The 26,543-nt window shown below is 52.0% G+C and overlaps 2 protein-coding genes across 2 annotated transcripts in view; both read left to right on the forward strand.

The window, feature by feature from the left end:
• The window catches only part of POLR3E (RNA polymerase III subunit E), a 282,521-nt gene that overhangs the window by 103,328 nt on the left and 152,650 nt on the right, over positions 1–26,543 (forward strand). The gene's annotated exons all lie outside the window — the stretch shown is intronic.
• The window catches only part of VWA3A (von Willebrand factor A domain containing 3A), a 58,453-nt gene continuing 32,636 nt past the window's right edge, over positions 727–26,543 (forward strand). Inside the window, exons 1-10 of the mRNA XM_056138808.1 lie at positions 727–744; positions 11,227–11,351; positions 11,427–11,507; positions 14,085–14,139; positions 19,172–19,270; positions 20,381–20,487; positions 23,164–23,289; positions 24,001–24,109; positions 24,349–24,411; positions 26,111–26,236. Of these exons, the coding sequence (XP_055994783.1) occupies positions 727–744; positions 11,227–11,351; positions 11,427–11,507; positions 14,085–14,139; positions 19,172–19,270; positions 20,381–20,487; positions 23,164–23,289; positions 24,001–24,109; positions 24,349–24,411; positions 26,111–26,236 (909 nt within the window). The remainder of the gene's footprint in view (positions 745–11,226; positions 11,352–11,426; positions 11,508–14,084; positions 14,140–19,171; positions 19,271–20,380; positions 20,488–23,163; positions 23,290–24,000; positions 24,110–24,348; positions 24,412–26,110; positions 26,237–26,543) is intronic.

A 26,543-nucleotide genomic window follows, 5' to 3' on the forward strand; every position in this document is an offset into this window, starting at 1 on the left:
CTCCCGCACCCTGGTTCGCAGGTAACGTCAATTCATCTCTCCTCACACCCACCAAAGAGGGAATTGAAGGAGGGGAAAGAGGTCTCCAGCGTGGGCCAGTTACATCACAATCACCGCCAGCCATTGTTGAAGAATAGTGTTCCCACGGTTCTGTAGGAATCTTCCAGATGGGCACTTACACACCTTTGCTTTGCAGACAGCCCTGGATGATTCTGTGGGCCAGCTGGGTCTGGGCACCTCTGTGGTAGCTGTCTTCTGGGGCTAAGGAGCTGCCAAACTGGCTGTTGGATTGGTCCCTCCAGTGTCTGTGGGGAATCCCTGGCCTCTCCCGGAAGTGAGTGTTGGGGGGCCCCAGGGAATCAGGAGAAAAAGAAGGTTGCCACCTTGTGTATTTTTTCCTAAAGCTCTATAGGTCTCGACCACAGTTCTCTGGTGCTCTGATGTGGTTCTAAAACACAACACAAGCTCCAAACCCTCCTTCCGGGACCCTGGGCAGGTGACCTGGGAGAGATGATAACAGCAAACCAGTCTTTTCCTCCCCTGGGTGAGGCAGGGAAAACTCTCTCCCTGCCTCAAGCTGAGGTGGTGCGGTCTGTTACCTTGGAGACCAGCTAACAACTTCCTGCTGTTTGCAAGCTTCATGAAGTTGCCTGAAAGAGCTAGAATCAGGACCCAGGAAAAGCAGGTCCCCGGGATATCCAGGGGCCTTCTCCCAAAGGTGGAGAAATGAATGGAGACCTGCAGGTGAGGGTGTGCGTTATCAGGGTGACCGGGAAGGGCAGGGAACCTAGGTGGTTAGAGATTCCGGTGTGGGCACCTTAAGACACTAAGGTCTGGGCTGAGTGAGAAATATTCAGAGAGCCAAGAGGGTTAAGCATCTCCTCCCTATGCGCTAGACACAATACTAAGTGCTCAAGGTACAACACTTGGCAAGGAATAGGGTTACTAGGGAGAAACCCCTCCTGACAGAAGACCGCCAGAATGAGAGGTGGAAATGGTTTCCTTAGCAAACTGTGTCCAGCCAAGGAGGGTCAGGAAGAACTTCCCTGGGTTTCCTTGTCCCACTAAGGACAAAAGCATTTTTTTCTTTTAGCAATTTATTTTTCCCCAAAATCAGAAATGTTGGTAATTTTCCATCTTTCTACATTCCTTAACTTCCAATATATTTCCATTTTTTTTTAATTTTTAATTTTATTGAATCACCGTGAGAAAGTTACAAGCTTTCATGTTTGGGTTACAATCATACAATGATCAAACTACAAAAGCATTTCTAGCAGGTCTGACTAATGATATAGAGTGATTTTTTTAAAAAAAGTATGTGGCTGTAGGCGAGCGATAGCACAGCATGTAGGCTGTTTGCTCTGCACGCGGCTGACCCGGGTTCGATTCCTCCGCCCCTTTTGGAGAGCCCGGCAAGCTACTGAGAATATTCTGCCCGCAGGGCAAAGCCTATCAAGCTACCCATGACATATTTGATATGCCAAAAACAGTAATAAGTCTCACAGTGGAGACGTTACTGGTGCCTTCTCGAGTACATCGATGAACACAGTGGACAGTGAACAGTGTGTGGCAGTAGGGTTACTGCAGGGGCGGAAGGATGCAGCGTGAGATGGGGAAGCCAGGGAGGAAGAACTTCAGGAGGGAATGCTGGACCTCTCTGAGGCTGAATCCACGATCCCCAGTACCCAGGAGCCTTGGCCCGGTTGTAAACAGGCGGTGACGGGAACGATGCTGCCAAGTGGAAACCTTATTTTGCAGGACTGTCGGTAGATTGGAGGGAGCAAAGCCAACACTCGCTTGCAGTTAAACACATCAACCCTCGGGACTGATAGGACAGAGGGGAAGGCTCTTGCCTTGCATGCAGCACCCCACATAGTTCCCGAGCCTGCCAGGAGGGATCCCTGCGTGCAGAGCCAGGAGCAAGCCCTGAGCACAATGAGGCATGGCCCAGAAAACAATCTAAACAATCTAAGGCCAGGGAAGACGGTTCAGGAGTTAGGGGCCATGCAGGTCCTAGCTCAGTCCCTGGTACCCCGTGGTCCCCAGAGCATCACAGGATGCAGACCTGGAGGCCCTGAGTATGCTGGGTTGCACACCCCACTTCATGGCCCTGGGGCCTCACATTAAACAGCTGCCCTGGATGGGCAAAAATCCCAGCAACGGCCTCTGCTCCCTGAGTCCCACGTAGGAGGTCCACAAGTTTTTAAGTGGAAAGGGGAGAAACCAGATCCATAGTATAGGAGGGAGGGCATTTGCCTTGCACACAGCCGACCCCGGTTTGGTCCTCAACATCCCATATAGTTCCCCAAGCAGCTAAAGAAGTAATTCCTGAGTGCAGAGCCCACCCCTGAGCATCACTGGGTGTGATCAAAAAAACCAAAACCAAACAAACAGAAAAAGCAAAGGGGAAGAAATTACAACTCCCAGAAATGGTTTTCTCTTCCATGAATATTTCAGAGATGCCTAGCTCCAGCTGTTAGCACTGTTTCATTGTTTATTTCTCTATTTTTTAATTTGGGGGCCACACCTGGCAGTGCTCAGGGCTTACTCCTGGCTCTGAACTCAGGGTTCACTTCTAGAGGGCATCGGGGGTCCCAGTGAGATGCCGGGAATCAAACCCGGGTCTGTTGCATGTAACCCCTGTGCCATCTCCCACCCCAACTCATCACTGTTGACACTTCACTTTTACAATGGCTGAGCTACATCCTGCCCCTATGGGACTGAGCACTGGTGGGCTCAGGCAGGGAGAGCAGAGCTGAGATGTGGGGAAGGATGCAGGGATGCTTTGTCCAACCTCAACAGGGAAGAGCTATTGAGAGAGGGTCCTTGAAGGCCTCTCGACCAGGATCTTGGGGCCAAGGGAAGTGCCAAACCCTCATGAACAACGCGGGGTGGACATGCTTTGTGCTGAGCTGCTTGTCGCTGGCCTTGTTCTCACCAGACTCTTGTGCATCATCAGTGTCACCTGGTCCTCCCGAGGCCACAGTGGAAACAAGCAGAGCAGTGGTTGTTCTCCCCAAGATCTGGTGCTCATTGAGCAGCTTCTTCCCTCTGCCTGCACAAGTCACCCCAAGCCAGCTGTGCAGGCCCCTTGAGCACAGAGTTCACTAGGAAGAGATGAGCGGGACAGCAGTCTGGCTCCACAGCAGGCAAAGTCCAAAGTCCAATATGCTCCTCAAGGTTCCCAGTGAAGGATCCTAAGGGAAAACCAGTTCAGACAAGTGTGTGTGTGTGTGTGTGTGTGTGTGTGTGTGTGTGTGTGTGTGTTAAATACATTGCCACATTATCTTGGTGTTACCCACAGCTCGAAACAACCTGTGAATAAGAAATTCAACATCCCAAAAAGAAAAGCAAATTGCCCAAGCAGCCACTGAACAGTTTTCTAAAAAATGTTCATGTATCAGGGCTGGAGCAATAGCACAGCGGGTAGGTTGTTTGCCTTGCATGCAGCTGACCCGGGTTCGATTCCCAGCATCCCATATGGGTCACCTGAGCACTACCAGGAGTAATTCCTGAGTGCAGAGCCAGGAGTAACCCCTGAGCATCGCTGGGTGTGACGGGAAAAAAAATTCATGTATCTGCCACTGCTTTCTTTGCTCTGTTTGTGGGGGTTTGCGGGGGGGGGGGAGCACTCCGGGGCTAGTCCTGGAACTCTGCTTAGGATTGACCTCTGGTGGTGCTTGGGGGACTCTATGCAGTTATGGGAGATTGAGCCAGGCTGGCCATGTGCTGTAAGTATAGAGGTTACTCTGTATTATCTCTGGCCCCTGCAACTCCTTCTCCCTTGCAGTGTCTCAGCAATGTTTTTTTTTTTCTGCTTTTTTTTGGGGGGAGGGTCACACCTGGCAATGCACAGGGGTTACTCCTGGCTCTGCACTCAGGAATTACCCCTGGCAGTGCTCAGGGGACCATATGGGATGCTGGGAATCGAACCCAGGTAGGCCACGTGCAAGGCAAACACCCTACTCGCTGTGCTATCTCTCCAGCCCTCAGCAATGTTTTTTGACCACAAGTTACAGAGCTAACCTAGGCAGGGGACTATCAGGAAGTGTGACTCTTGCACCAAGAGCAGAACATGAAGTCAGGTCTCACCCGAGGCTCGGATTAGTATTTAGAAATTCAAGGACCGGGCTCGAGCAATAGGACAGTGGGTAGGATGCTTGCCTTGCATGCAGCTGAGCTGGATTCGATTCCCAGAATCCCATATGGTCCCCTGAGCACCGCCGGGGGTAATTCCTGAGCGCAGAGCCAGGAGTAACCCCTGTGCATCGCTGGGTGTGACCCAAAAAGAAAAAAAAAATTCAAGGACCAACCAAGGCTATTTCTCGTCCTCTTTCCATCTCCCCACTCCCAAACATGTATTGTCTGCCAGTCTCCTGACCTCTCCACTCCAAGGGAGGGGGACACTGGCTTTAATTATTTATTTATGATTTAGACTTTCTTGGGTCACACCTGATGATGCTCAGGGGTTACTTCTGGCTCTGCACTCGGGAATTACTTCTGGCGGTGCTCGGGAACCATATGGGATGCTGGGGATCGAACCCGGGTTGGCCACATGCAAGGCAAACCACTCTACCCGCTGTGCTATTGCTCTGGCCCTGAGACAGTGTTTCTTAGAAGTCACGCTGCCGAGGGGCTGGAGCGATAGCACAGCGGGTAAGGCATTTTCCTTGCAATCGGCCGACCCAGGTTCGATTCCCAGCATCCCATATGGTCCCCTGAGCACCACCAGGAGTGATTCCTGAGTGCATGAGCCAGGAATAACCCCTGTGCATCGCCGGGTGTGACCCAAAAAGCAAAGAAAAAAAAAAAAGAAGTCATGCTGCCAAGTGCCACTTTTTTTTTTTTTTGATCACTTGCTGTCTTTCTTTTTTATTTTTGTTTGGTTTTGAGTTTTTGGTTTGTGGGCCACACCTGGTAATGCTCAAGGGTTGCTCCTGGCCCTGCACTCAGGAATCACTCCTGGTGGTGTTCAGGGTACCTTATGGGATGCCGGGGATCAAACCCGGGTCAGCCATGTGCAAGGCAAACACCCTCCCTGGTGTCCTCTAGCTCCTGCCTCACTCGCTGTCTCTGCCGAGCCCAGCTTTCCCTCTCTCTCAACAAAGCTGCTTCCTCTCCATCCTTTTGAAGGCCTCAGCTCAAAAGGGCACTGTAGCTGATCATCTTATGTGTGCTAAGTGGGTCCCTTTCCCAAGTCCTCTCTATTGCTTTGTATTTTGCTTCCTTTCTGGCACTCTCCCGCAGTGTGTAAATGCCACAGTGAGCTGTTCTGCCTTAGTTTCCCTCCTCTGGACTTTGAGAAGACAAAACAAGGCAGGGTTCAGGGACAGAGAGCGCGCCCAAGAGGTACAGCCCTGGCCACCTTCCTTGTGACGCGGCGACTATGGTCCTGGTTGAGAACCTCAGCAGCATGGATCATCCCTGAGCACCTCCAGGGATCACTCCTGAGCACAGAGACAGGAATTAACACATGAGCAACCAAAACCAGAAACAGCGCCCCAAATAACGCAGTGTCTAGCTCAGTGATTCTCATTTGGGGATGGTATGACCTTCAGAGACATTAGGTTCTGTCTTAGGCCATATTGAGCTTTTCAAATTTGGCAGGACGCAGGGCTGAAGTGAGAGTACATGGGTAGGGTGCTTGCCTGGCACGCAGCTGACCCAGGGTCGATCCCCGACACCCCATTTGGTCCTCCAAGCACTGCCAGAAGTGATCCCTGAGTGTGGCCAGCCCTGACCAAAGCCCTCCGCACCCCTCACTCCCCTGCCCACTCCCCACCTCCCCCCTAAATAAAGCACTTGGGAGAACAGAGATATTGATAAATATACTGCACAGTCTCACCCTCCAAGTGAAGAATTACTGAGGCCAAATTGTCAATGGAAGCTCTAGAAAGCCTTGTCCCGGGCTGGAGTGATAGCACAGAGGGTAGGGCATTTGCCTTGCACGCAGCTGACTGGGGTTCGATTCCCAGCATCCCATAGGGTCCCCCTGAGCACTGCTAGGAGTAATTTCTGAGTGCAGGAGCCAGGAGGAACCCTATGCAACCCAAAAAGCAAAAACTAAAATTAATAAATAGAAAGCCTTGTCCCCTTGCTCACCAAATATCCTCAGCATCTGGCTCAACGCTTGATGACTCGTTGGTGCTCAGTAAGTTTTTACTAAATGCAAAAGTTGTGTTGCGCGTGGACACACCCTCCAAAGCCGTTGACCCATACTTGCCTTTTCCTTACCCTTCTCTGTCCTCCCCAGGAAAATAAGCCATAAGTGTCTTCAAAATGGCTGCACAAGCCAGCCAGGACACCTGTGCTCAGGATGACCCATTTCTGGAAAATCCCTGGTAAGCAACAGCTTTGTTTTATCTAAGATATCAGCACTTCTGCTCAGAGGACGAAGGGGGAGCTGCCTGCCTTGTAGTGAGGTAGAAGGTCGTGGCCGTCTCATGTCCGAGGGCTTCTGGTATCTAACTTCTGTTATCAGAAGTACCGGACTGATAGTACTGGGCCACGTGCTTGCCTTGTTACCCAGGTGACCCGTGCTCCATCCCCGGCATCCCATATGGTCCCTCAAGTTCACCAGGAGTGATCTCTTGAGTGCAGAGCCGGGAGCAAGCCCTGAACACTTCCGGGTGTGGCCCCCAAGGCAAATAAAAAATAAAGTATCTCATGGACTTCAATGTCTCATTAACTAAAATGTCTCATGGACTTGAACCCTGCATTCTCTTAGCGCTCTTCAGGAAGCTTTCCCAGCTAATGCACAGAGCTACATTTCCGGACTCCCTTTAAGGGACGGGATTTGACTCAGTGACCAAGTATGTGCCTTGCATGCACGTGGCCTGGCTCCATCGGTGGTGTGGGTGGAGAGGAGAGAGATGTGGCCTTGGTCTGTTCTCTGTGCGGAGGTATCGATCCATCCAATTGCTTGTTTTGTGTTTTATAGCACCGAGGAAAACAATGACAGAAATCCGAAGCAGCCATTAAACCAGGAGACTGGTGGACGTGGCCCAAATCCAGACAATGGACTGCTAGTTACACATGTTAACCAGACACAAGACTTACTGGTAAAGTTAATTAACTGAGAGGCAGGGGTTACAGACCACAGTTGGGGGTGGGATATGGGGGTGCAGAATGTGTCAATGTGGGGATCTTTATTTGCATAGACTTCTCAGACTGAAAAATATTAGTTACGTGTTCATCCTGTAACCCCCTGCCTTCAGAAGTGACTGAAAAACCTCTAAGGGTTTTGTGTTTGTTTTGGTTTTGTTTGTGGGCACACCCAGCAGTGCTCAGGGCTTATTTCTGGCTCTGAGCTTAGGAATCCCTTTTGCTTCATATGGGAATCACATGGGGTGCTAGTGATTGAACCAGGGTCAGCCACATGTAAGGCAAGTGGCTTACTTCCTTTAGTATCTCTCGGTTCCTCTAAGTCATAAAAATTGTATAAGCAATTGGCCACACCTTCAAATACTCAGGCATATGCAATGTTCTGTCCAGGGTATTCCTCAAGTCTAATGAATTTAATTCTAAGATTTCCTTTCTCTGTATTTATTTTTTCCTTTCAAATTTGCTGTCATCAAGACCCTAAAATTCAGTTTTAGGAAGTACTATCAGAGCAAGGGTTTGATGTGGGACAGTTGAATCCGCCTTTGAATAGACAGAAGAGGCGTTGGGCCGAATCTTGAGAGATCTTCCCAAGATGCTATGTGATGGTCTAAAACTTAGAATTCTCTCTGCCATAGACACTCTTGTCATCGGGATAAAGCTTGATCTCTGACTGTCCATCTAATTTACACTAGAGATTGACTATGACACCTTTGAAATGATGGTCAAAATGAAGAATTTGGGGTTGTGTGTGTGTGTGTGTGTGTGCTTGTGCCACAATCAGATGTGCTCGGGGCTTCTCCTGTCTTGGTGCTTGGGGTCATTCCCAGCCATGCTTAGGGGACCATGCAGGGACCCCGAGAAACTCATAGCATGCACCCCAGCCCTTCCCATTATGGGTTTTTGTTGCGGAGGGAGGTACCAAGCTGTGCTCAGGATGCCCACAAGCCACTCCCAGCAATATTTGACCTGTGGTACCAGCAGTTGAGTGCCAGGCCACCAGTGCTACCCCACCTGGACATTCAGTGTCTGGCTGGGGAGTGCGGGAGAGCAAATTTGAGAAGAGTGACATCTAGTGTTCATATGCTGTCATTGCCAAGTGGGTTTTGGTCGTACTGTTCACGGCAAGAATGTTACTTAGCATATAGATTCAGCTAAATTAACTTTCCGTTGGGACCCCCAATCCCTGCCAGGCGTAATCCTTGAGCACAGAGCTAGGAGTAATCCCTGAGCACAGAGCCAGGAACAAGTTCTGAGCACAGAGCCAGGAGTAAGCCCTGAGCCCATCCGAGTGTGGCTTCCAAACCAAAAAAACCTAAAACAAAAAACCAAGCAAAACCCCTCTACCAAGATCATAAAAACGAAGCTGGTAGAAGGAAACCCCAGCAGACTGTCTCCCACTGTCCCTCTGTCCCCTCCTCTCCCTCTCTGCTCTCCGGGGCAGCTCGCTCAGCTTCAGAGGAGAGTTCTCTGCACTTCTCTACCACCTCACCACAAGCCTAAGCAGAACCTGCTGAGTGTTCAAGCAGGTCCCCAGTAGATGGACAGGGCACCTCTGGATCTCCACCAAAGTCCCAGCATGTGTCCAGGAGTCCAGACCCACTCCTCAGCCCCTGTGCAATGTCCCACACTCCGGACCGCCCCCGGCTGTCCATCACGGTGACACGCAGGGAGGTCTGCGGGGTCCCTGTCTGCGCCGGGCCCGCCTTCCCAGCCTCTCCTCAGCCACACAGGGCAACCCTTTTCTCTTCAAACATTCGCAGCCCAGCCCAGTATGCACCCCCACCCCCAGCCCCACCCCCACCCCAGTGTGTGTTCCCGGCCTCCTCCTTGGCCTTCAGATCTCCAGACCAGGACCTTCTCTCATCCCCACCCTCAGAAGTAGAATCTGTCTTCCCACTTCCACCCTGTTGTTCTCTATCACATTTCCCCCCTCCACATCCTATCCATTTTGTTTGGGGGGTCACATCCGGTGGTGTTCTGGATTGACTCCTGGCTCTGTGCTCAGGGATCACTCCTCCTGGCTCAGAGATCACTCAAGGGACTCTATGGGGTGCCAGGAACTGGAACTAGGCTAGTCTGCCGGCCAGGGAAAAGCCTTAGGCTCTGAACTGTGTTTCTGGCCTCGACACTTACTTTCTAGAGCTGGTGTTTTTGGAAATCCCACCAGGAAGCCAGGAGGCTATGACAACCTAGACATGTTCAGTGGGGAACAGTGACCCAGGGCCTCGGCCGATGTTGGTCCAGCATGTGTCCTGCCAGGGGCAGGAGACAGCCTTAGAGGGTCCTGCAGAACAGTCATCTCAGTGGGGACCTCTTATTTAGAAACTTGTGGGATTGGTTCTTTTTTCATTTTCTTCTTTTTTTGGCCAGGCCAGGCTCCTCGTGGCGTATTCGATATGCCAAAAACAGTAACAAGTCTCACGATGGAGACGTTACTAGCGCCCGCTCGAGCAAATCGATGAATAATGGGAAGACAGTGCTGCGGTGCTTTTTTTTGTCATATATGGTGGTGCTGAGGGCTTCTCCTTGCGGGGTGCTTAAGGGCCACTCTGGTTTGTTTCATTTCTGTTTTGTTGGGGGTCACCCCCAGTGATGCTCAGGATTTACTCCTGGTCTGCACTCAGGAATTACTCCTGGCAGGGCATATGAGATGCCAGGTTTCAAACCCAAGTCGCAACATGCCCAGAAAGTTGCCCTCCCCGCTGTGCTATTGCTCCGGCTTAAGGACCACTCTAAAGGAGCTCGTGGGACCAAGTGGTGCCAGACATCAAACCCCAACCTCCTGTATGCAGAGCTCATATGCTGGCCTTGAGCCATTTCCTGGGCCCAAGGCAATGGCATTCCCGTCTTGAACACCCAGGGGCCCACACACCAGAGACCATGCCCCGTGCTACTGACGCTCTGAAGCATGCGTGAAAGCAACAGCAGCTTCCAGGGAAGGAGAGCAAGGCTCAGGGCTCTGGGGCTCGGATCAGTCCTCTCCATCTTGGCTCCCAGAAAGCATTGCTGAGGTCGGCTTCCTGCCTGTGAACAATTTCTGCTCCACCACCAAGAAGCTTGACCTTCAGTAAGGGCCACGGGCCTCAAGAGGCAGTTGGGTCTGTCGCCTATGAATTCTTCCTGTTAATATTGGTCCACTGGCTTGTGACCTCTAGGATGAACAGAAGATATCCCCCCGTAACCCCTCCCCCCCACACACACATACACTTCCTTCAACTCAGCCAATGTTGACCTGCCCCTCTGTCACACTGAGAAGGAGGGCAAAACTCATGCTCTTAATGACACAGAGGAGGCAAGTGTGCAAATAAATAAAGGTTTTCCAGATAAGAGCCAGCCCAGGTCCTTTATTCCACACTTACCCACGCAGGAGTTGGCAGGAGTGGGCAGTCTATGGTGGGAAAGGGGAGAAGCCTTAGGTGTGGCAGGAAGGAGGGTGTGGATAGGGGTAATCTGGGAGCTGGGGGCTGCTGGTTGGAAGGTGGGGATGCTAGGAGATTGGGAGGGTGCGTGTATTTGGCCTTCTCGCATTGGTTCCAGATCAGAGATAGTCCCCAGATAGGAACTTGGCCATTCTGGCAGAGGCCATGGACTAAAGCTCAAAGCCCACCTAGAATCTGGCCATTCTGCACACTGAGTCTCTCAAAAGGCAAGATGAAACAAGATTGGGGTTTTGATTTTGGTGGTTGTGTGTGTGTGTGTGTGGGGGGGGGGGGGGGTTGGAGGGCCACACCTGGCAATGCTCAGGGCTTACTCCTGGCTCTGTACTCAGGTATCACTCCTGGCCGTGCTCAGGCGACCATAGGGGATGCTGGGGATCAAGCCCCAATCAGGCGCCTGCAAGGCAAGCACCTTCTCCACTGTGCTATTGCTCCAGCCCCAAGATGCAGCAAGCAATCCCTGTCTTGTGGCATACTGGGGCTGAGGTGAGGAGTGATGCTGAGCATTTCCAGGCTGCTGGCTCAAGCATGGACCCCCACTCAGAGTCACCTCCTCCCCCTGTTTGAGAAAGCAAGGACTGTTCCGGGCCGGTCACGCTCTGATAGCCTCACGCGGGGTCTCAAGCGCACCTTCAGCCTGGCCTTCCCTCCCGTTTCCTGTTTGACTCTGACTGTCGCCCCGCAGAGGCTGCAGGGGAGTGAGACCCCACCCTCGGCGTGGGAGGACGACGAAGACTGGCTTTCCACTCACAGTCTAAAGTTTAGGAAACTCACCGTGACTGACCTCCTCAGGCAGGGCCTGGCTCTGCGGTAAGTCTGGAGCTATTCCGCTCGGCCCCTGTCTGCAGGGCCCGGAGGCCCCCTCCTAATGCCAGCTCTCTGCAGGGAGGACGACGGATGTGGTGGCATGAAGAAAATACACTTCTCCACCCGGATTCTCTACCAATTCGAATCAAAGCTCAATGAGTAAGTCTGTGTCGCAATCAGCCTCCCAACAGCCTCAGAACTTGTTTTTCAGTCTTCCAGCCCCAGATAACTTCATGCAGACAATCATTTCTGTGAAACCTTGGAAAGGACTTGTCCCAATTTTGGCCCCAAATTTCCTCTTGTCTTTCATAAAAACGTTGGACTGGGGTTGGAGCAATAGCACAGTGGGTAGGGCATTTGCCTTGAATGCGGTTACCCGGGTTCAATTTCCAGCATCCCATATGGTCCCCTGAGCATCGCCAGGGGTGATTCCTGAGTGCAGAGCCAGGAGGACTCCCTGAGCATCGTCAAGTGTGGCCCAAAAAGAAAAAAAAAAAACCAAGTTGGACTGTCTCAATTTGCATCCACCCTTCAAAACCTAGGATGCCCTTGACTGAGCATAAACCACAGCCTCATGATTATTTTTTGTTGATTTTGGGGCCATACCCAGCAGTGCTCAGGGGTTACTCCTGGCTCTGTGCTCAGGGATCATTCCTGGTGTGCTGGGGGAACCATAAATGATGCCGGGAACCAAAGCCAGGTGGGTTAGCCACATGCAAGGCAACCACTATCACTCGAGAACTTTATACTTTTGCAAACATCTGTCCAAAATAATAGAATTTACCTTTCTTAACATGTCAGAAGTTTTGTGTGAAGACATGAAAGAGCTTTACTGGATCCTCATGACAAGTTGAAATCTAATATTGCTCTTGTCAGTTCACCAGAAGCAGTTCACCAAATGACCGATTTGCCAGATGTGTCAAAACTTTTTTGGGGGGTTGGAGGTGGGGAGTCACACCTGGTGATGATCAGGAATTGCTCCTGGCTCTGCACTCAGAAATGACCCCTGACAGTAATTGGGGAGCCATATGGGATGCCAGGGATGGAACACGAGTCAGCTGTGTCCAAGGCAAATGCCCAACTTGCTGTACTATTACTCTGGCCCATGTCAAAACATTTTAATTGGGGCTTTCATGCAAATCTTACTGGGCTGAAGGTTAACATTGACCTTCAAGAATTCTAATGTCTGGTTGATTTGTCTTAATTGCAGATTCAGTATTTAATGAATGTTCAGCTCTTTTAATGTTAATTGGTCACTTTAGAGAATTCACTTTTAGGACACTTATGACAAATGGGCTAAAATTGGCTTGAGAGAGTTCTGCTACTGTCTTCTCTCTCCTCTCTCTCTCTCTCTCTCCCTCCCTCTCTCACTCTCCCTCCCTCCCTTTCTTTCCTGTGGTGCTGGAAATCAGCAGATCCCACACCTGTGAGATATAGACATTGTCCCTGAGCCACATGTCCTGCCTTTCATTATCTTCATGTCAGAGAACCAACCGGGGCTCAAATTGGTCACCCTACCTGCCCCGAGTCAAACAGCTAGTAAACGGTTGTGATATCTCAATCATAAGCATGCCTCATTGTAGAGCTTATTTTCTTAGCTCTAGGCACATGCCTGTACGCCCTACAATGCTACCTCCTGCCATGCACTGGCCTGTGATTTCCTATCTCAGAGGTCTTTGCCCTTCTCTGGGCTTTCTGGTCTTACCTGTCCTCAACAAGGTTCATTTTTTTCTTTTCTTTTTTTTTTCTGGCTTTTTGGGGCCACACCTGGAGATGTTCAGGGAATACTCCTGGCTCTGCATTTGGGAATTATTCCTGGTGTTGCTCAAGGGACCATATGGGATGCGAGGAATTGAACCCTGATTGGCTGTGAGCAAGGAAAATGCCTTCCCCACTGTACTGTCACTCAGGCCTCTCAGCAAGGTTCATTGTGTTTAATTCTAGAGACTGAGTGCAGAACGGGAGCTGCTGGTGGGAGCTCCCTCCACCCAGCCCCTGGTTTTGCAAAGCTCTGTTCTCAGGCCAACCCAGGTTCGATCTCTAGCACCCGATATGGTCCACCCCCCAGCACACCAGGAGCACTCCCTGAGCACTGCTTCGTGTGACCCCCAAACAAATAAACAAAGACCAATCAAATGCCCGGAGGACCTGCTGTCCCACCACCTCTGGACCATCTCCAGGAGGCCAGAAGCTGCCGTTTGAGGAAGACACTGATTTGGGAAAAATCAAGGGTTTCTAGGGTCCTTTGAGGACACTCTCCAGCCTACACACACACACACACACAAAAAAAAACACAAACACACACACACACACACACGAGTTCCACCATAGCAGTCACTGGTGATGTGTCATGGACCCCCAAACAGCCTCCTCTATACCCTTGGTCCATGGCACACTGATGCTGTCACTTTTCCACGTCACCTCATCTTAGCCCCATGTGTTGGCCACATTCAAAACCAAGTCCTGGGGCTGGAGTGATAGTACAGTGGGTAGGGTATTTGACTTGCACACGACTGACCCGGGTTAGATTTCCAGCATCCCATATGGTCCCCCGAACACCGCCAGGAGTCATTCCTGAATGCAGAACCAGGAGTAACCCCTGTGCATCTCTGGGTGTGACCCAAAAAACAAAATAAAATAAAACCCCAAGTCCTGCTACCCATTCCGTGCCCAGGCGCCTGGCTGTTTCTCAGTGATGGGGCTGACCTCAGTGTGACGGGTCTTGTGTTTTGACAGAGCGATTCATCTCTACCAACAGAGAATTCGGTGGCTCTCCGAACAAAGCAAGAAGGTAACAGATGCATTTCCTTCCTGGCCACCTTTTCTCTCCTTCCCATCTGTGCTTTGTCACAACCCTGGTGAATGCTAGAGCCGCAGCTGAAATTGGCTCAGGCTAAAAGGGGAATTTCCAGCCCCCAACAGAGGAATGCCAGGCCCGCTCTACCCGGGTGGCTGGCACTGCTGGCCTTCATCTTCTAGGCACTGCTCTCTGCCAGCTGGTTTCATCCTCCGACAGGCACTCTGGAGGCGCGGGGTGATGCTCTCCGCCTTGAAAGAATCTCCCCTTCCTTGGTCAGTTCAGTCTCCCGAGTTCTGGCGTGACTCTTGTTCTGGGGGCGGGGGCACTCCGCCAGCCCTAGGGGAACTGTGCTGTGCCTGGGACTCAACCTGAGACTCCCACATAAGCAACGTGGACGCAAGCCCTTTAAGCATGTCCCTGGCCCTTCCGTGTGCCTAGTTATATCTGTCCCCAGACTGAAGGGAAGAGAAGGTGCCACTTGGCTCAGTCGCAGGGAATGGTGGGAAAATCTGGGAAGTGGGAAGGGGTATTGGGTTAGACCCTTGCAGAGCTCATGGAGAGACTGGGTGCTCTTACCAGCAGAGGGACCAGATCCAGATCGTGAGAGCCATAAAGGTCTCGTCAACCCCCAAACCTCAAACTCAGGCTCATCCTCTGCACAGAACTTTTTATTTTATGTTATTTTTATGTTTTTCAGTTTCAATACTCTCTCTCTCTTTTTTTTTTCTTTTTGGGTCATACCCAGCGATTTGCGATTCCTCCGCCCCTCTCGGAGAGCCCGGCAAGCTACCGAGAGTATTCGATATGCCAGACACAGTAACAACAAAGTCTCCAATGGAGAAGTTACTGGGCCCGCTCGAGCAAATCGACGATCAACGGGAGGGCCTTTACCTTACCTTACCTTACCCAGCGATGCTCAGGGGTTACTCCTGGCGCTGTGCTCCTGAATTACTCCTAGCAGTGCTTGGGGGACCATATGGGATGCTGAGGATTGAACCCGAGTTGACAATGTGCAAAGCAAACGCCCTACCCACTGTACTATCGCTCCAGCTCTCAATGCTCTCTTAAAATAACTTTTCTTGAAAGTCTGATTTGGGGGCCAGAGAGATAGTACAGCGGATAGGGTGCTGGCTTTGTACGTGACCATCCCATGTGGTTCCCCCAAACACCGCCAGCAGTGATCCTTGAGCACAGAACCAACAGTAAGCCCTGAGCACAGCCAGGTGTGGCCTCCTGACAGGGATGCAGAGATAGTGCAGTGGGAATGGCACTTGCCAGACAGAGAGGCATGAACAGATCCTAAGGACCACCAGATGTGGCCTTAAAACCAATCAATCAATCAAAAAAAATCAAACAAACAAAAAACCCTAAAATAGTGACATTTTCTTTTTGTAGCTGCCTTCTGTCGGGAGGCTTCTCAGGGCTGTAATTCCCTCCTGGGCTGATACAATTATTCTGTGAGATAAATAAATGTCTATAATTTTAGTGGCAGAGAAACCAAAGTCTCACCCGTGCAAGGCTAATGCTATGCCACGGAGCTACCTCCCGGGCTGCTTTCTTGAAATGTCCTGTTTGTTTTCTTTGGGGGCCATACCCAGCACTTCTCAGGGGGCTACTCCCAGCTCTGTGCTAGGGAGTCACTCTTGGCGATGCTCAGGGGACCAGGTTGAACCTGGGCCACCAGCATGCAAAGCATGTACTGTCCATTGACCTCTCTCCAGCCCTATCTCACATTTTGAAAGAAATAGACAAGTCTCCAAATTTGAACTTCTTTTTGCTTTTTCTTTTTTTTGCGGGGCAGGGTGGGGGGCAGGTTGGCTCACACCCAGCAGTGCTGGGTACTTTCTTCTGGCTCTGTGCTCAGGGATCACTCTTGGTGGGGATCAGGACATTCAAGGCATGTGTCCTACCTGTTGTACTATTGTTGCAGCCAAAATTTGAACTTCTTTTGAGCCTTGAAGATTTCTGATATCCTGGGAGATTCTTGTTTCATTTGGATCATGAATTCCACAAATACTGGCAAATAATTACAAATAATTACGAGGACTCAGGACCATTCTGGAACTGGGGGTACAAACATGTCCAGTAGCAAAGATTGTCCTTCATGGAGCTTATGGGAGTCAGAAAATCATGTACAAGATCAGGGACAGAATGGGAGGGAAGGAGGGAGGGAGAGAGAGAAGAGAGAATGGGAGGAGAGAGAGGGAGAAGAGAGGGAGGGAGAGAGAGAGAGAGAGCACTATAGGCTGAGTCAGCATGCATTGCAATCAAGAGGTCCAGGTTTAGTCCTCTGAGCACTGAGCTGGGAATAATGCCTGAGTAGCAAAAGAGGGTGAGGGAGTAGATGGGCTAGGGGGGCAGTTCCTTCCACAGAGCAGTCAAGGAGGAGATGTTTGAACAGACCCCAAAAGAAGGGAAGGAAGGAGCCACATAGATGGCTGAGAATGTTCCCGGAAGAGGAAAAGCGAGTGTGGAGCTAGCTTGGCACATTGCAGAAACTACAGGCAGACCATGGAGTGAGCCCAGAGGAAGCACAGGGAGGGTGGAGATGAGGGCAGAGGTGGGCTTAGGGAGGCCTTGCCGAGTTGAACTTTCCTGCTGCTGGGGAAGGTTTTAGGCCGGAGGTGACATGATCTGACTCCAGTTTTTGTTTGTTTGTTTGTCTTTTTGAGTCACACCCAGCAATGCTCAGGGATTATTCCTGGCTCTGCACTCAGGAATCACTCCTGACAGTGCTCGGGGGGGCCCTATGGGATACTGGGGATCGAACGCAAGTCAGCCACATGCAAGGCAAATGCCCTCCCCACTGTACTATCGCCCCATCCCTCCTGTGACTCCAGTTTAAAATGATCACTTGCGGGACTGGAATGATAGCACAGCGGGATGGGCATTTGCCTTGCACGTGGCTGACCCAGGTTCAATTCCTGGCACCCCATATAGTGTCCTGAGTCCTGCTAGGAGTGGTACCTGAACACAGAGCCAGGAGTAATCCCTGAACATCACCAGGTATGCATCCCTGCCTCCCCCCCAAAAAAAAATGATCACTTGGCTGCTTCCTAAAACTGATTGTGGAGTACAAAGAATGGGAGTAGTCAAGTCCACAGAGTAGTCAAGGAGGAGATGTTTGAACAGACCCCAAAAGAAGGGAAGGAAGGAGGCCTCGACCAAGGAGGCCGAGGGTGAAGGTGCCTTGAGGGGTGTGGGTGGAGGGGGTGAGAAATAGGAGATTGGGGCAAATTAGGAAGCAACGTGGCAGGACTTATGATGGGCTGGGTAGGTTTGAGGCCAGAGTGTGCAGAGGTATGAGGCAGATCAGGATGGCAGGAGAGTATGCAGAGGCGGATTAGGACTGGGCTAGTTCCAAGAAGGCTAGAATTCTCTATTTCATGTCAAAAAAAAAATTCCATTTACCTTACAGCTCAGACCAGATGTGCAGCCCCCAGTAGCAATGGTGTGGAGGGAGTGATGACCCTGAGGAATATCATTAGAAGTGCACAGAAATGGGGACTGGAGGATCATACAGCGGGTTTGATCCCAGCACCCCATATAAGCGCGCCAGGAGTGATCCCTGAACAGAGCCAGAAATAAGCCCTGAACGCTTGCTGGTGTGGCCCCAAACCCAAACCCCAACAAATGAAGCGAACCAAAACACCTGTAGAAATTCACAGAAATACTCCTCCAGCCCATGAGCTTCAGCCAGCTGTCCCGCATGGGTCAGAGTTGGGGGAACTTTAAAGAAAGACTTGGGGGAACATTCAGATAAATGAGCATCAACTGGGGGGACTGGGTCTCCAACTTCTTATCTTACGAAGGGGGCTTTGCTTTAATCTCCATATTATTATTATTATTATATAATACAATAATATATTATAATAATAATATCAATTGTCCCAATAATATGACAAGGTAGTAAACACTGAGAAAATATTATATATATACATATATATGTATATGTATATATGTATATATATGTATATATATATATGGCATGGAGAGCCCGGCAAGCTACTGAGAGTATCTCGCTCGTATGGCAAAGCCTGGCAAGCTACCCATGACATATTCAATATGCCAAACACAGTAACAAGTCTCATGATGGAGACGTTACTGGGCCTGCTCGAGCAAATCAATAAACAACGGGAGGGCCGTGACTGTGATGATGATGATGATGATGATGATGATTATTATTAGGTTTGGGGGCCATACCTGGCTGTGTTCAGGGCTTACTCCTGGCTCTGCACTCAGGGATCGCTCCTGGTGGGCTCAGGGGACCATAGCATACCCATTCCTCCTGTGCTAACTCTCCAGCCCCTTCGTTTTATTAGTCACTGTCACTGTCACTGTCACTGTCCTCCCGTTGTTCATGGTTTTGCTTGAGCAGGCCCAGTAACAACTCCATTGTGAGACTTGTTACTGTGTTTGGCATATCGGATACATCATGGGTAGCTTGCCAGGCTTTGCAGTGCGGGCGAGATACTCTCGGTAGCTTGCCGGGCTCTCTGAGAGGGGCAGAGGAATCAAACCTGGCTTGGCCAGGTCAGCCGAGTGCTTGGCCATGCTCGGGGACCACATGGAGTGCCATAGATGGAACCCGGGTCAGGGGGTGTGCCAAACAAGCACACACCGCCCCCCCCCCCCCCCCCCCCCCCGCTGTACTATCACTCCAGTCATTGGACAGTTACTGTTAAGGTGGAGAAGACTCCAAGAATAGGCCGCCACAGCCATAGCCATGCACCGGCAGAACTATCCATGGCAAATGTGGAGACACACAGAGCTAAACTAGGTGCTCTCCCCAGCCTCTTTGTCTTTTTTTTTTTCTTCCCCTGCTTTTTGGGTCACACCCAGCGATGCGCAGGGGTTACTCCTGGCTCTGCACTCAGGAATTATTCCTGGCAGTGCTTGGGGAACCATATGGGAATCGAACCCGGGTCGTTGGGAATCGAACCTGGGTCGTCTGCGTTCAAGGCAAATGCCCTACCCACTGTGCTATTGCTCCAGTCCCCTCCCCTGGCCTCTTTGGTTCCAGGTGTTTGGCCTCATTCACGGAGAGAGGGTCGGCATCCTCATCCACATGTCGGTGTTCCGCAGCAGCTCTCAGAAGAAGGAGTTCCTCGAAGACCTGGAGGTGAGTCTCCTGGGCTGGGAGTCCTGCTCTGTCATCCTGGGTGGAGGACGGCCACATCAGCAAATGCAAAATGGGGTGTCCCCAGCATCCCCCCCGCAGGCTCAGCTAATTAGCACTTCCTGTAGTGGATGAGCTCAGTCATTTGAGGTGGGGTGTGAGCTTCGAGTGTTCTCACCAGGGCAGTCCCTAGAGCTCGTTGTGGTGCTGCCAGGTCCCTGGAAAGAGGCGTGAGGAACGGGACTGCGCTAGACTCAGCCCTGCAGAGCTGAACCTGGCCTCCTGGCTTCCCGGCGCTTCTGGGCTATGTGACTTGTCCATGACACAGGAGCAGAGAATACTGGAGTCAGACCCAAGGCCTGATTCCAGACCTTGGGATCTGCCATCTACACTCCAGGAGTGGGATGTGTGTGCGTGTGCATGCATGTGTGTGTGCGTGAGTATATGTGTGTGCGTGTGTGTGTGTGTGTGTGTGTTGGGGGAAGCATGCATGTTCTTGGGGGAACCCCTACAGCTTTGCTTTGAGAACCATCACGGCTCTAACCACTCTGTGCCTGGTCCCTATTTTAGCCGCGTCAGGCTACAGGTATGAGTGCAGCCCCTTGGGGACAGTCCTCAGAGCTATTTCCGAAGATGCCCCAGGGAGTCTGATACTCTCAGGGTTAAGCTGTGTGGGCAGCCTGCGGGTCACATGGGAGCTGCTGGGAAAAAGATGGAGCCTGGGACTGCGGAATGGTCCCCGGCATCATGAGCATTAACCAGCATCGTGGTCACTGCTCCAGCCAGCCTCTGTTCCCAACTCCTGTCCCCCGGGGGCACAGTGCAGGGGCCAGGGTCCTACGCCAGCGCATGCTGGGGCTCCAGCGAAGATGCCTCCCCACCCGCTCCCAGTGTGTAAGCATGTGGCCTTGGTCGGGACCTGCTCCAGGCTGACCAGCACTCCGCACTCAGTGCTCCATCCCCCATGCACAGAGCCTGCGTGCCAGGTACCCCTGCCACACCCCCAGGAGAGCGCAGGAAGCTGGTGTCACTTGAGGCCACTAGGTCAAGCCTCAAGCAGCCCCACTCCTGGCCCAGCTCCAGGATCAACTGCTAGTGTCCCTCTGTCCACAGAGCCTCATCCTGGAGCAGCTGAGCCGGAAGGAGGCGCTATACATCCTGGCATTTGGCTCCACCAGCAGCAGCCTCTGGCCAGGCCCTGTGGAAGTCAGCGCCTCCACGTGAGTGGCCGCTGACCTCGGCCCAGGGTTACCGTGCTGCACGTCGGGGTAGGAGGGCAGGGAGAAGGCAGGGAAGGGGGAGGGAAGCGGTCACTCTGGAGGTAAGGGTGCTGGAAGGAAGTACCAAGTGCCTGCTCTAGGGGGCCGGAGTGATAGTGCAGTGGGTAGAAACTTACAAGCAGCCCACCTGGATTTGATCCCTAATACACCATGTGGGTCCCTGCCAGGAGTGATCCCTGAGCACAGAGTCAGAGTCAGGAGTATCACTGGGTGTGGCCTAAAAAAAATTATTTTTAAGAGCCTGCCATAGAGGCAGGCTGGTGAGCAGGTAGGAAGCTGGGGACATCAGTGGAATGAAGGGGACACTGGGGAAGGGATTGGTGTTGGAGCATCGTACGCCTAAAACTCAATCATGAGTAACTTTGCTTTTTGAGTCACACCCAGCGATGCTCAGGGGTTACTCCTGGCTCTGCACTCAGGAATTACTCCTGGCAGACTCAGGGGACCATATGAGATGCCAGGGATCGAACCTGGGTTGACTGCATGCAAGGCAAAAGCCCTCTCCTTTGTTCTACCGTCCTAGCTCCCAAATCATGAGTAATTTTGTAATTCATGGTGATCCAATAATTTTTTTTTTTTTTGCTTTTTTGGGTCATACCTGGCATTGCACAGGGATTACTCCTGGCTCTGCACTCAGGAATTATTCCTGGTGGTGCGCAGGGGACCATATGGAATGCTGGGGATCGAACCCGGGTCGGCCGTGTGCAAGGCAAACACCCTCCCCGCTGTGCTGTAACTCCAGCCCCCCAATAATATTTTTAAAAAGACAAAAGAAACAGCACATTCCAGACCCTCACATATATGCAAGTGCAAGGAGACCATTCTCAAAAGCAGAAAGACAAGATGCCAGCAATTTAGGGACAGGGTCATTTTCATGAGCCATCTGCAAAGCGGAAATGAGTCAGCCATGATCCCCCTCGCCCCGTCTGGGGGCTGCTTTGTTCTGTTTCATCGGGGGAAGGTGCCCATGCAGCAGTGCTGGGGAGCTCTCGGCGGAGCTTGGCGCTGGCTTTGTGGCGCTGGGGGTGGAACTTAGGCCTCCTGCAAGCAGAGCAATGTCCCCACTCCTATGTGCCAGCTCCCAACCCTAGCACCATGTTGATCCAACAAATCAGACAGAATTTCCTGCTTATGACAGTAGCTCATTAAGAAAATTCAAACAGGGGCTGGAGCGATAGTACAGACGGGAGGGGGTTTGCCTTGCACGTGCCTGACTGGATTTCATCCCTAACATCCCATATGGTCCCCCGAGCATCTCCAGGAGTGATTCCTGAGCACAGAGCCAGGAGTAAGCCTTGAGCATCATCAGCTGTGGCCCTCAAAAAAACAAACAAACAAACAAACAAAAGAAGTAGAAGAAAATGTAAACATTAGGGCTAGAGAGATAGTCCAGTGCATAAGGCACTTGTCTTGCATGCAGATTACCTGGGTTCGAGCCCTGGTACTGCATAGGGTCCCCCCAAGCACTGCCAGGAGCAACCCCTAGGCACAGAGTCAGGAGTAAGGCCTGAGTACTGCCAGATGTGGCCCCAAAACAAACAAAAAATTATAAAATATAAAAATTATAAAATTCAGGGGCTGGAGCGATAGCACAGCGGGTAAGGCATTTGCCTTGCACGTGGCCAACCCGGGTTTGATTCCCAGTATCCTATATGGTCCCCCGAGCACCACCAGGAATAATTCCTGAGTGCGAAGCCAGGAGTAATCCCTGAGCACCGCCGGGCGTGACCCAAAAAAACAAAAACAAAGGGGGCTGGAGTGATAGCACAACGGGTAGGGCGTTTGCCATGTACACGGCTGACCCGGGTTCGATTCCCAGCATCCCATATGGTCCCCTGAGCACCGCCAGGAGTAATTCCTGAGTACAGAGCCAAGAGTATTGCCAGATGTGACCCAAAAAGAAAAAAATAATTATAAAATTAGAAAATTCAAATAGTACAGAAGGATAAATTGCAGCATATAAGTCTTCCTTCCTGCACATCCCTTCTCACCATTTTTGATGTCTGTGTCCTACTCCACTATATAGATGAGTAGTCCTTTATTTGGAATGTGTGTGTGTGTGTGTGTGTGTGTGTATAAAATGCAGATAACCTACCCCCTGTCCTATCTCTCTGGTGTGTGTGTGTTTGTGTAAGATGCAAACACCTTACCCCCGTCCTATCTCTCTGGGGTGTGTGTGTGTGTGTGTGTGTGTGTGTGTGTGTGTGTGTGTGTAAGATTCAGGCGCCTTACCTCATCCTATCTGTGTGTGTGTATGTGCTTGTGTGTAAAATGCAGGTACCTTACCCCTGTCCTCTCTCTCTCTCTCTCTCTCTCTCTCTCTCTCTCTCTCTCTCGTGTGTGTGTGTATGTGTGTGTGTAAGATATAGGCACCTTACCCCTGTCCTATTTATGAGTGTGTATATGTGCGTGTGTGTAAAATGCAGGTACCTTAGCCCTTGTCCTATCTGGGGTATGTGTGTGTGTGTGTGTGTGTGTGTGTGTGTGTGTGTGTGTGTGTATCTCCCACCCTATCTCTCTGGCCCTCTGATGTTCTTCTTAGGTGTCAGTGAGCCTCGTGAGCCTCGTTCCCCTGCCTGGTCGGCCACTGTGATGATCTACCGCTGTCTCCCACAGGCTCCAGGAACTGAAGCTCTGGGTGCAGACCCTGCAGCCCGAACGGGGGAGCAACCTCCTGCAGGCCCTGCGGAAGACCCTCGCTGTGAGAGGGCTGGATTCTCTGGTGACCATCATGGGGAGCTGGTGTGTCTTCTGAGAGGGGCCAGAGAGCCAGTTGTCTGAGGAAAGACCTTAGCGCGTGACCTTGGTGTACCCTTGGCGGGGGACCCGCCCTTCCCATCCCCTGCACTTGGCTTAGGGTCAGGCAGCCAGGGCAGGCCAGGAGGGGTCACAGGTTCGGGGGCTCAGCCCTGCCTCTTCCTCACCAGGCCTGGCCTGCAGACGGTCCTTCAGTTTGGGTAAACGTTTCCTGGGACTTAGCATTTTCTTTCTTTCTTTGTCTTACTTATTTTATTTTATTTTATTTTTTATTAATTTGCTTTTGTTGGGAGTGGGGGTAGCATTGGTGCCCCTGGCTCTGCTCAGGACTCACTCCTGGCAGTGCTCAGGGGTCCATATGGGGTGCCGGGGATCCAACCCAAGCAATATACCAGCTGTGCTATGACTCCAGTCCCCTTCCTATGTGTGTGTGTGTGTGTGTGTGTGTGTGTGTGTGTGTGTTTATGTCACATCCAGTGGTACCCAAAGCTAGTCCTGGCTCTGTGCTGAGAAGTGACCCCTGACCGTGTCTGGGGGACCGGACGTGGTGGTGGGGATCCAAACTGGGGTTGGCAGCCTGGCAAGGCCTGTGCTCTCCCTCCTCTCCCCGGAAGGCATCGTTTTGCTCTGGAATGTTCTCCAAGTGATCTGACTTGAGCTGCCCTCTTGTCTCCTTCCCTGTGTCCCCACGCCCAGCCCGGACCAGTCTTCGGAAATCCTATCTGATTACGTCCAGCAGTTGGTGCTGGGCCGGTGTGTCTTCATCCATATTGTCACCTACAAATGTGATGACCAGGTGCCCCCCGTAAGTCCTCTCAAGAAGCTGCTCCCGAGGGGCACTCGGAAGGGCTATGGCCAAAGTGGCCAGCCCTGGCATGGCCGTGCTCGCATTCACTTCCCCCCAAGTGTGGATCAGAACGTGGCCCCCTGTGGACAGAACTGTGGCCCCTTCAGTTCGGACGGGAGCACTGGGCCGGGGAGAAGGAGGAAGCGCGTGAGGGGACGGGGTCCCCACATGAGGCTGACCTGTCCCTATTCCTGCAGGCTGTGCTGAAGAACCTCGCTGAGGGCCTCAGGGCCCGCTACCACTGCTACAGCCCCGAGCAGGTGACTGTCCCTGCCCCACGCCCCCACTGCCCCTTCTTGTCGCTCACAGCCCTGCACGGGGGTGGGAGTAGGCAGCCAGGACAGACCATGCTTTCACCTCCCCTTCTTCCCTCCTCCATTCCACACTCAGTAGGTTCACACAATCACAATCACAACCATCCTGTTATTCGTCGATTGCCTCGAGCAGGCCCCAGTAATGTCTCTTCGTCCTAGCCCTGAGATTTTTTTTTAAAAAGTGCCATATTCAAGGCTCTTTCAGAGTTAGGAGAATGAGACCCTTCATTGTTATTGGGATTTGGCATATTGGGTACACCACAGGGAGTTTGCCAGACTCTGCTGTGTGGGCAGGCTACGTTCGGTAGCCTGCCAGTTTGTCTGAAGCAGGAATGAGATAAGCGGCCAAGCACTTCTGGGAGCTGGGTTTTATAGTCTCTGAGTCTTGGCCGCTGATGGGATTACACGGCGCCAGGGGGCCAGTTGGTGGGTGTGACCCCCGCCTACTGGAATTTGGAGGATCTGAGTGGAGGATGCCCAGCCCCAATCCGAGTAGACTTGGAGATCTCGGCCCCGGAACCCGCGTGGCTTTGTCCCTCTGCTGGTACCTTCATGTGTGCAGAGAGTGGTCTCAGCATGGTGGTGGCTGGTTCTGGAGGTCTTCGGCTGCTGGAGCCCTGGTCAGGGCGGGGAGGAAAACTCAACCCGCTCCCCTCCAAGGGGCCCCGGCAAGGACAGCCAGGCGCGGGGGCAGGAGACTCTATGCTGTTCTCTTCTGGGAGCTGGGTTTTATAAAAACCCAGCAGGTTCACTCGGGAAAATTCAGGTTTTAGCAAGTGTGGTGTGAGAACAGGAGAGATAGGACAGGGGGTAAGGCCTTGCATGTGGCCCTTGGAATTAGAGGCACCAATATGCCCCCCACTGCCGCCCCTGGGCTGGAGCGATAGCACAGCGGATAGGGCATTTGCCTTGCACGTGATTGACCCGGGTTCGATTCCTGCACCCCTCTCAGAGAGCCCAGCAAGCTACTGAGAGTATCTTGCCCAGTGGCAGAGCCTGGCAAGCTCCCCATGGCGTATTTGGTATGCCAAAAACAGTAATAACAAGTCTCACAATGGAGACGTTACTGGTGCCCGCTCGAGCAAATCCATGAACAGGAGGACAGTGCTACTGCGGCCTCTGGACCACCAGGGGTCACTCCTGGGCACAGAGACAGGAGTAGTTCCAAAGTACTGTGGGGTTTTAGTCATTGAGTCCCATGTAGAGAATGTGGGCACCACGTCCTCAAAAGATCCTTTGAGGGGCTAGAGAAATAGCACAGCGGCTAGGGCGTTTGCCTTGCATGTGGCTGACCCAGGTTCAGTCCGCGGCATCCCATGTGGTCCCCCCAAGCACCGCCAGGAGCAATTCCTGAGTGCAGAGCCAGGAGGAACCCCTGAGCATTGCTGGGTGTGACCCCCCCAAAAAAAGATCTTTTGTTCAACAAGGAGCTGGTGGCATTCCCGGGAGCCTGGAGGCCTGTGACCTTCCCCTCCCCACCCCTTTATTGCTGTCATGTGTGTCTGGGCTGGGGGTCACCGTCCGCCACCCCGACTGTAGTTTAAAGGGGCTAGTGGAAAGAGCTTTAGGGAATGATATCATTGCGCCCACTTCCCGCATTCACGCGTGGGATTTCTGGGTAGTTGATGCCTCTTGCTGCCCCCAGATCAATACCAATCAGGATGTGGAGTCGCTGCAGAAAGAAATCCAGGCGGCCCATGGCCTCCTGGAACACATCCAGGCCCTGTACCACAGCAGCCCCGGGGAGGAGCTCACCAACATGATGAACGAGGTAGGTGGTACTCTGAGATTCTGGAACCTTCCCCAGAGACCTCATTCCAGTCTCCTTTTCCACCTATCCAAGGGTCCAGCAACAGAACTCCCCGCCTTCCACTGTACCCTGAATTGGGCTTTCAACAGGGCTGGGAGAAGGATCTGGTGAATTTTCTCATTGAAGTGTTTATTTCAGAGGCTGGAGAGACAGTGCAGTGAGCAGGGCACTTACCGCACACATGCCAGCCTGTGGAGTGTGGCTTAAAAACAGAGGTGGCGGGGGGAGAAAGGAAGAGAAAGGAAGAGAGAGAGGGAGAGAGGATAGA

This window comes from Sorex fumeus, unplaced genomic scaffold, assembly GCF_029834395.1.
Source record: "Sorex fumeus unplaced genomic scaffold, SorFum_2.1 ptg000130l, whole genome shotgun sequence".
NCBI lineage: Eukaryota > Metazoa > Chordata > Mammalia > Eulipotyphla > Soricidae > Sorex > Sorex fumeus.